General features: G+C 32.4%; 1 protein-coding gene across 1 annotated transcript; it reads right to left on the bottom strand.

The window, feature by feature from the left end:
• Positions 1–6130: 6130 nt before the first annotated feature.
• On the bottom strand, positions 6131–10674 carry LOC100376740 (selenoprotein S-like). The gene is made up of 6 exons (XM_002738664.4): positions 10453–10674; positions 9490–9627; positions 9059–9165; positions 7371–7457; positions 6963–7032; positions 6131–6268 (listed from the first exon to the last, which is right to left on the bottom strand). The coding sequence occupies exons 1-6, from the start codon at positions 10547–10549 to the stop codon at positions 6198–6200; spliced, it is 570 nt and encodes a 189-aa protein (XP_002738710.1). The 5' UTR covers positions 10550–10674; the 3' UTR covers positions 6131–6197.
• Positions 10675–11234: the final 560 nt, after the last annotated feature.

The following is an 11234-nucleotide window of genomic DNA, read 5'->3' as shown; positions in this document are numbered from 1 at the left end:
CCACCATCGACTTTGTCAGGCAAAGCTATCATATGTGTGATTGTCCATCATTGTCCGTTGTGTGTCGTCTGTTGTCCGTGTCAACTTTTTACTTTTTCGACCTTTTTTTGAAAACTACAAGCCTGTATGTATGCTTTGATACCTAGTGTATATGTACCTCAGGTAGACCTCACTTAGATTTGTTCATTTCATGATGATATCTTTAATTGGTGAATATTTTTGTCATTTTTGGTAAAAACTGATATTTTCGACTTCTTGTTGAAAAGCGCGAGGCCAATCGCTTTGATATTATAGTATACATATAGGCACCTCATGTAGACTTCTCAGATTTGTTCATTTTGTAATGATATATTCAATTCACTAATTTTGATGAATATTTTTGTCAGTTTTGGTAAAAAGTGATATTTTTGACTTCTTGTTGAAAAGCAAAAGTCAGATTGCTTTGATATTATATATAGGCACCTCAAGTGGACCTCATTTCGTGATATCTTCAATTCTCTAATTGAAATGTGCATTGCTAAAACAGCGGGGCTATCTCAGCCAATGGCTGCTTGTCTTATTTTCTTCAATATTTCTGAATATGGTAGTCAATCCACTATTTTGAACTCAACATGGAAAATGAAATAAAGTTCATCAATGCGAGACTGAGATCCAGTTCCAGAAAAGTGAAAATGTGTGATTTTGATCTATTTGGGGATTAAAAATGGCTGCCATTCGGTCATCTTGAATCAGATCATGGAACAATTGAATGTGCACAAGTCTGATATAATGACATGTACACCCAACAAAAATAAAAAAATGAGACCACCAGACATTTGAGTTTATAATTTTTCTTTATTATCAGAATTAATTAAAAGTAAATTTTGGGAAATTTTACAGAAATTTGTAAATAAAAAGAAATATGAAAATCATACTTGAAACAAAAATGTATTACTTAAGTTTTGCTGCATCCTGACTTTTAAACCCATTATAAACCCAGTACAGGAACAAACTGTCATAAAGTTGTAATTTTTGCATGAAATATAAATTAATCATGTTGATAATGTGAGAAAAGTAACATGACTTAAAAAAATCTAATCAAATCAAAGCTACTAAAAACAACCTGCAGTTTGTTTCAAGCCACCCCATTGGTCAATTTAAACCATTTGTGGAGCAGCCATCATGTAGACTTATGAGATACGCTTTCTTCAACAATAGATTCAAATTCAATAATATGAAATGCAATTGAAAAAAATTTGGAAATATGATAAATAATATTGCACTTTAGTGAATTGGAAATCTAGCGTCAAAAATCCACATCTCTTCTATGTCAAACTTTCCCCATTCATAATTTACTTAAGTTAGTAAAAATAATACTGAAAAAAACAGAAAATGTGAGACAAATTTAGAGGAAAATTTGACATGAGAAGAGTATAGAAGCTGATCAAAATGACAATATTAAATCACTTCATTGTTGCGGTTTACACAGAGTAATAAAATAATACTTATAATTACAGCCAAACCATAGAAAGCTTACTTATATTGTGAAATAGATACATGTATAGATACTCTAAGCGTGATTATTCATTGGTTTTTGGTTTTTAATTTCACTATTTTTGCTGACAAGTAAATTCTGATATATTAAATCACTGCTAGTTTGTGAATTTAAAAACCAGTGAAATTGCTATAAGCATTAAAATAGCGAAATTAAACGCCAGTGAAAATGAATTGTTTACAGTATTTCACAGAAAATACCATATCAGAGTATCTGAACAAAAAATGCATTTGTATAATGAATTATATCATTTATAATACTCATGCATTGCGAATACAGTAAATACGGTATTTGGTTCAAATGAAGAAAATACCATATCAGAGTATCTGAACAAAAAATGCATTTGTATAATGAATTATATCATTTATAATACTCATGCATTGCGAATACAGTAAATACGGTATTTGGTTCAAATGAAGAAAATACCATATCAGAGTATCTGAACAAAAAATGCATTTGTATAATGAATTATATCATTTATAATACTCATGCATTGCGAATACAGTAAATACGGTATTTGGTTCAAATGAAGAAAATACCATATCAGAGTATCTGAACAAAAAATGCATTTGTATAATGAATTATATCATTTATAATACTCATGCATTGCGAATACAGTAAATACGGTATTTGGTTCAAATGAAGAAAATACCATATCAGAGTATCTGAACAAAAAATGCATTTGTATAATGAATTATATCATTTATAATACTCATGCATTGCGAATACAGTAAATACGGTATTTGGTTCAAATGAAGAAAATACCATATCAGAGTATCTGAACAAAAAATGCATTTGTATAATGAATTATATCATTTATAATACTCATGCATTGCGAATACAGTAAATACGGTATTTGGTTCAAATGAAGAAAATACCATATCAGAGTATCTGAACAAAAAATGCATTTGTATAATGAATTATATCATTTATAATACTCATGCATTGCGAATACAGTAAATACGGTATTTGGTTCAAATGAAGAAAATACCATATCAGAGTATCTGAACAAAAAATGCATTTGTATAATGAATTATATCATTTATAATACTCATGCATTGCGAATACAGTAAATACGGTATTTGGTTCAAATGAAGAAAATACCATATCAGAGTATCTGAACAAAAATGCATTTGTATAATGAATTATATCATTTATAATACTCATGCATTGCGAATACAGTAAATACGGTATTTGGTTCAAATGAAGAAAATACCATATCAGAGTATCTGAACAAAAAATGCATTTGTATAATGAATTATATCATTTATAATACTCATGCATTGCGAATACAGTAAATACGGTATTTGGTTCAAATGAAGAAAATACCATATCAGAGTATCTGAACAAAAAATGTATTTGTATAATGAATTATATCATTTATAATACTCATGCATTGCGAATACAGTAAATACGGTATTTGGTTCAAATGAAGAAAATACCATATCAGAGTATCTGAACAAAAAATGCATTTGTATAATGAATTATATCATTTATAATACTCATGCATTGCGAATACAGTAAATACGGTATTTGGTTCAAATGAAGAAAATACCATATCAGAGTATCTGAACAAAAAATGCATTTGTATAATGAATTATATCATTTATAATACTCATGCATTGCGAATACAGTAAATACGGTATTTGGTTCAAATGAAGAAAATACCATATCAGAGTATCTGAACAAAAAATGCATTTGTATAATGAATTATATCATTTATAATACTCATGCATTGCGAATACAGTAAATACGGTATTTGGTTCAAATGAAGAAAATACCATATCAGAGTATCTGAACAAAAAATGCATTTGTATAATGAATTATATCATTTATAATACTCATGCATAGCGAATACAGTAAATACGGTATTTGGTTCAAATGAAGAAAATACCATATCAGAGTATCTGAACAAAAAATGCATTTGTATAATGAATTATATCATTTATAATACTCATGCATTGCGAATACAGTAAATACGGTATTTGGTTCAAATGAAGAAAATACCATATCAGAGTATCTGAACAAAAAATGCATTTGTATAATGAATTATATCATTTATAATACTCATGCATTGCGAATACAGTAAATACGGTATTTGGTTCAAATGAAGAAAATACCATATCAGAGTATCTGAACAAAAAATGCATTTGTATAATGAATTATATCATTTATAATACTCATGCATAGCGAATACAGTAAATACGGTATTTGGTTCAAATGAAGAAAATACCATATCAGAGTATCTGAACAAAAAATGCATTTGTATAATGAATTATATCATTTATAATACTCATGCATTGCGAATACAGTAAATACGGTATTTGGTTCAAATGAAGAAAACACAGTGAGTAGAAAGTATTTACGGTAAGCTGTGAAATTATTGCAAATATTATTATTATTCATATGTCCTGTGACTGTGCATCATTTTACATAGCTTCTCTGTATCCCAGTTAAGTCAACTGCATTTCAAAGTTAATGTGTACACAACGCTAACTCACATGAAAACTCATATATGCATTACAATGAGCAATAGACCACATGACCAATGTATCACATGACCTATGTATCACATGACCTATATATCACATGACCTATACATTACATGATCAATAGATAACATAATCAGCAGATGCCGTGACCAACAAGACTACGTGACCACCATACAAACAATAACACATATTTAATATTTTAACAACTTAAAGGTAATGACCTATTTGTATTTTTTTGATAGTTATAATATTGTTTCATTTACTACCGTAAATAAGTAATTTGAACACAGTATTAACAGTTTAAGCGCCAAATTACTTTCCTGCTCAAATTTGTTCATATTTTCTGTGATTTTCACTGAATTCAATCTTAATTTTAGACTAAACAGACAAAATGTGTCATTGCTTCTAGTTTTTGATCAAAAAGTTGAAATTTTCATCAACATTTTCTGTGGAATTAAAGAGCAGACTACAAATTAAATATTTTGGGGATGATACCTAAAGTTGACTTTTGCACTCAGGTCAAATGAGCCAAAAAGTGCTGAAAATCCAGTCACACACGCCCAGTAATATTAACATTTTGAGTGTATTAGTAAATTTTAAACTTCTTTTTTAAGTACAACAAGCAGCCTGTCGGCTGAGATAGCTCCGCTGTTAGCAATGCACATGGCAATTAAAGAACAGAAGATATCATTAGAAAATGAACAAATCTGAGAGAGGTCCACATGTAGTACCTATATGTATAATATATCAAAGCAATTGGATTTGCGGTTTTCAACAAGAAGTCGAAAATATCACTTTTTACCAAAAATTACAAAAATATTCATCAAAATTAGAGAATTAAAGATATCATTATGAAATGAACAAATCTGAGAGAGGTCCACATGTAGTACCTATATATGTAATATCAAAGCAATTGGACTTGCGGTTTTCAACAAGAAGTCGAAAATATCACTTTTTACCAAAAATTACAAAAATATTCACCGAAATTAGAGAATTAAAGATATCATTACAAAATGAACAAATCTGAGAGAGGTCCACATGTAGTACCTATATATGTAATATCAAAGCAATTGGACTTGCGGTTTTCAACAAGAAGTCGAAAATATCACTTTTTACCAAAAATTACAAAAATATTCACCAAAATTAGAGAATTAAAGATATCATTACAAAATGAACAAATCTGAGAGAGGTCCACATGTAGTACCTATATATGTAATATCAAAGCAATTGGACTTGCGGTTTTCAACAAGAAGTCGAAAATATCACTTTTTACCAAAAATTACAAAAATATTCACCAAAATTAGAGAATTAAAGATATCATTACAAAATGAACAAATCTGAGAGAGGTCTACCCAAGGTACATATACACCAAGTATCAAAGCATTCAGGCTTGTAGTTTTCAAGAAGAAGTCGAAAAAGTAAAACATTGACACGGACGACGACGACCGACGACGGACAATCACTCATATGATAAGCTCCGCTCGACAAAGTCGACAGCGGAGCTAAAAATGAGATGTACTGTAATATTACATAATCGTGTAGTTTTAAATAAAGCAAATTTTACTCATTAGGAAGACCAAAACTGAGTAAATAATTAATGTTTGTACAGCAGTCACAAACATAATTAGTAAAGAATTCAGGAAACACAACTTTTGTCAATAAAATCTGAATGTTGTAACAATTCTATTAAAGATCAGACTTGAGTGAAGTGATTGTGCAGACATACACTAACTAGCCATTTCAGCATTTGAATTTCTTAAATTCAGCTTTGTGACTGAATATATGCAAGGGTCGATTAAGTTTTAACATTGGGTACCATAACTGAAATGTTTGTAAGAAATATTTCCAGTTTTTGGTACACTCTGGCAAAATTCTTAATTTTTTTTTTACTTTTTGACGAATCTGTCTACAGCACAGGCGTAAGTAGGCATATGCCTGTTTCCGTCCCAGAAATAACAACTGATCTATGTGATAATGGTATATTCTGAATTGGTAAGCTCACCCCCCCCCCCCCCCCAAATGCTAAAATGGATGTTGTCATCTCCTGTAACTGAACTGTGAACTCTTTGTTCTTGTGAAAGAAGCTACCAAGCTGAAGTAATAGTTTTAGAACCAGTAGGTCATGTGGTCTATCATGTGACTAGCTTACATTGTGTACACACACTTTAGCCTCACCCTCCTCCTCCACGACGTGCTCGCCGAAAAGAAGCTCCTCCACCTGCTCCCATCAAAGGATTGTAATCTGAAATAATATTGAATGTATATCTGATTAAAATCGCACCATCAAGACTATATCCACACAGTACAATACTATTTATCATACTCAAATATTTTTCTTTGTTCAGCTGAAGGGAATACGAGTGAAGTAAGTGTTGTATCATTACAAATAAAATATTTTCACATTGTTGATTTCTTTAAAATTGTTTTCTTAGTGGCATGCATCATCACATCAACACACAACAAGTTCTTAGAAATTGGAAGTGATGATTCAGTACAGGTATTATTAATTAATATACATTTATTTCCTGCTTGTAGTACCGTAAAATCTGTATTATAAACCGCATCCCTTATAGAAGCCGCACCCATTCTTTTTGAATAATTTAGACCCAAAAATTCATCATTTCTCATATGTATAGATGCTCTAATAGAAGCCACATCCCCTCTGTTGCATTGTACCATTTTAATAGAAGCCGCGACTTTTAATACAGATTTTACAGTAATAATTTAATGAGTGATTGAAACACTAAATTGGCAACAAAACAAGTTTAGCACTGCATTCAATGAAAAGATTATATTTTTGTAGCACTCAATGTAAACCAAGAGAAGTGTTCAAAGTGACCTCAACAACCTTGAACACATTGGTGATATAGTTTATCCCATACATGTGTTGGTTGGTCATTAAGGTGTGCTAATAGGGATGTTTACAAAATCCTTACCATTCTGTCTGAGTTTTGGTTTTGGTGCCTTGTTTTCTTTTTTACCAGATGTGCTCGGTGATGGTTCTTCCTGTGAAGTAAAATTACAAAATGATGTATTAGACAATAAGTCAGAAGTACATATACAAGTTTCTCTATATAGGGGTCAGTGACAGTGTATTCCTCCAAAATCGTGCGTTAAAATGAATCCCTCATACCAAGAGAGATCTTCAAAAACACAAATTAAGATTCTTAATAACATTATTTACATTAAATAACATTATTTGTATAGAATGTGTTACATGGAATCTATATCACTGGATATTTCACATTGCAATTTAGCGTATAATAAAGCAATGTGCTATATATGTCTTGAATTACTGGTTAACAGATGGACAAAACATAGTATTTTTTTTATACATTACTAACCTGTGGTCTGTATTTAGATCTGTATCCCTTTCCTTGTTGGTGCCTGTCCCAATCTTCTATTCTTTCTTGTCTCTTTTGTTCCTCTTTCTAGAAAACAACACATGTTACCAATCAGTACTCACATTATACGGTTGTTGTTAGCAAATGGACTTTTTTCTTTGTTTTTCATCTAAAACATGATACGTGAAGGTGGATTTCAAATATGTCAGCTATTAAACCCCAGTGTGAAGATTTATTGACAAGTACCAATGACTTGTGGATCTGCGTAACTGTTGATTAGAAACTACATACACTGGCAGTTTTTCTGAAAATGTTAAATCTAAAAAGCAGGGGTTTTGTTAAGAGCCGGCCACCGGACTGCTATTAGCCCAAATTGGCCATCTACTATCTGCCCTCTCAACCGCCTATACCGGTCTCGCTGCACTGCTTCGCACTGTTGGGAACCTTTTTATTTTATTTTTTGGCCTGTTGTTACAGGATGATGGCCTGCTATTGTGAAACCCCTGAATAAGACTGACAAATCTAGATTTTGTGTTTACCTACACATTATTAACATTTAACAGCTAGACTGATGAGTACCTGCATGTAGCTAATGTACATACATATATAACTATGAAATTTAAAATACATAGTTACATGTATATCCATTAAATGCAATTTTAAGGTTTGTAATACATGCATATGGCAGACATTGCATATATATTCATATCGGTAATTTACATAATAGATTCTGATGCAGCTTGATTATCTTTGTGGCTTATTTGTAGCAATATGGCTAATTTACATATCAGTTTGTCACTCATGTACCATCCTATAATAATGGTATTTTGGTAATCTAATGTGCTAATCTGTCATACACAAGCACCTGTGGATCTTAATCAAAGTTTCCCCCAAGTCACATTTGTTGGTTAATGAATCTGGCCAGCGGATTTTTGTCTTCCCATTGAGTCTGCGGCACACTCATCCAAGGTAGGGGTTGACACTTTTTGGTGCTGAACCCAAGGTAGGATTTGAACTCAGGTCTATCAATCATGAGCCTGATGCAACAACCACTATGCTACCAATGACTGACTGAACTGGCAAATGTCACACAATTCTACTGTGAAATACTTCATCATTTTTATACTTCTTAGATTTTTGTTAAATTTTCTAATATTATTACAAATTCATTGTTTTACTTGTATTTGTTTGTAAACTATCACAACATTGAAATTTTCAGCTATTAGATTTACATTATGAACATTTTGTCAAATTACAGATTAGCTAAATTAGCTAAAAAAGCATGCTAGCTGAATCTTTTATAGTATTTCATTACAACATAGTTACAATTTGTTGACGTATTTATAGCCAATGAGGGTTGAGTACAGGAATTTTAAATATCTTTTTGTGAATTCCAGTGAGGTTACATATTAAGCCCTTCTCTGTATAGCACCCTTTTGTTGTTTCTGTTGAATTTAATATAGGTGTTTTAAGTCTGAATACAACCTGCTTAAAATATATGATGCATGTTCATAGTCATTTACCCCCAATCATTGAATCATGTACAAACTGACCATTCTCTTTCTACAAACTTTTTGTTCACTATACAACACCCAGATGTTACACAGGAGATAATAGAACAAATTCAGCATACTGATTAAAAATATTACAAAACAACGCAGATCAAATAATGACCAGTGATTATTTACTTTTTTTCTCTCTTCTTCAGCTATTTTAGCTTTTTCATCATGCTCCTCTTGCATTCGCATTCTTGCCCTCATCATGGCTTCCTGTCTTGATTCGATTGTTGATGCATCTGTGAAAAATAAATATGAGTAAATTTTATAATTTAGTTTCATGATCTCACAGCATTCGCACATGTCATCTAACCTCTCTCATGTCATGCCAGGGCAACTTACACTTACCACGGGTGAGCTGTACACACAGAACAGGACAACTTACACTTACCATGGGTTAGCTGTGCACACAGACTAGGACAACTTACACTTACCATGGGTCAGCTGTGCACACAGACCAGGACAACTGACACTTACCATGGGCCAGTTGTGCACACAGACCAGGGCAATTGACATTTACCATGGGTCAGTTCTGCAAAGAGACAAAGACAACTGACACTTACCATACCGTGTATAATATGAGTTTTCTTCTCTTTTCTTTTGAAATTTGTGTATCTTTGGTTGGAGTTTTTGTTTCAGGAAGAAAAAGGCTACTATTGCGAAAATAATGTACCATCCATACTGACCAAGGAATACTGTAACTGTAAAGAAAAAAAAAGACGTCCTGCCAAATTAGCATAAATTAACACATTATTTGTGAGCACAGTTTCCTTGTGTGTTGACACTCATGGACAGTCATGTGATGAGAGGGTTATCACCTGATATCCCTCATTCATAGAGCTGGTAATTATTTCCATTTTGTGACATTGAAAGTCGCTGTCATTTATTTATGTGTTTGGAAAGTGTTGTAAATGTAAGCATGGTAAAAATCATTGAAATCAAATAGTAACTAATTTTTAGCGGTACAGTATGATACCAGTACCATTAGTTATCATTGGTTAACATTGCTAATTATGGACAGCACTAACATAACCACTTTATATGAGCTGCTGACTATCTCTTTACTAACTGACCTCTGTAGCATTCCTACTTTGTGAGATCTATGGAAAACCTCACCAACTCATGTAAGCATCATATCAACAAAATCCTGAAAATCAAATTTAGAAACTCTCTTGAAAGCAAGTCCCCGAGTGTTGAATGAATGAATGAAAAAAAAATGTCCTCGAGTCATCACAACAATGAAAAATGTGTTTGCATTTTTACCAAATCATTTGTCACGGTGATCACAATACATTTTGTAAACAGCGGGAGGTGTTATACGTGTAATACAAAGTGGAAATACAACTCCAATTAATACCTATAGTAAATACTGAATAATCTAATTGAAAACCATATTTACAACTAGTAGCAGATGTGGTTGTGACTGAACGGTTAAACTGAAAGTAAGAACTTTATAACCCCATACAGTAGATCATAGAGTAGACAGTCCACAATGATTGCGTTTAGAACATACTGACGAGCCTTACCGTCATTTAAACCACCTTTCACTAAGTCTGGGGTTTCATTTTCAGGTGGCTGCAATGGAACATCCTCCTCGGGCATACCATCGGCAACCCTGTCCATTGTTGTTGGCAACTACCGTTCAACAAGTCACTAAATCAGCTGGTCACTAAAAATGACCAAGCACTTCCTTGTTATGGCCGCTGTTGCTGTTAGACTTGTATTCGTATTCAGATTCGCTTTAGAATTCGGATTCGCTCTTGAATGAGTAAATAACGTATCATTTCCCAATAGGAGTGAACAACAATAATCAAATTACGATGCATCAAGTCGATTTGGTTGTTAACAGATAATGGATAAAACTATAAGACTATATATTTAAAGTTAAAGCAATACGAATCTAAATATTTACAACTGAATACGAATTCGAATCCGATGCTTTGTTTATGCTGACGTGGGGTTAAATCTCACGATACTTGTGATTCTCACGAGACTTGTCCAATGGACTACAGGTTCACTCTTCGATCAAATGAACGGAAACAACACATATGGATGGAAAACATCGGACTTTGGAGATCAAACTGACCTATCCTCCGCTAATACTGGAACTCTAATAAACATTCGTTATTGTTTTCCTTCCTATATTACAATAGTTTCATTTGGACACATTCCTTCTATGACCGGTCTCGAAACGCCAACGCTCTTGGAGGGGGTCACATAGAGTTGAAATTACTCGAGAGAAGTTATTCAAAACAAACAAATATATCTTTTTTTTACAGTTGGATATAATAAAAGTCCCCGAATGTTC

The sequence above is a fragment of the Saccoglossus kowalevskii genome, chromosome 5, assembly GCF_978046115.1.
Source record: "Saccoglossus kowalevskii chromosome 5, keSacKowa6.1, whole genome shotgun sequence".
NCBI classification, from domain to species: Eukaryota; Metazoa; Hemichordata; class Enteropneusta; family Harrimaniidae; genus Saccoglossus; species Saccoglossus kowalevskii.
Note: the sequence above shows the minus strand (reverse complement) of the source record. Positions and strands in the feature narration are given on the sequence as shown.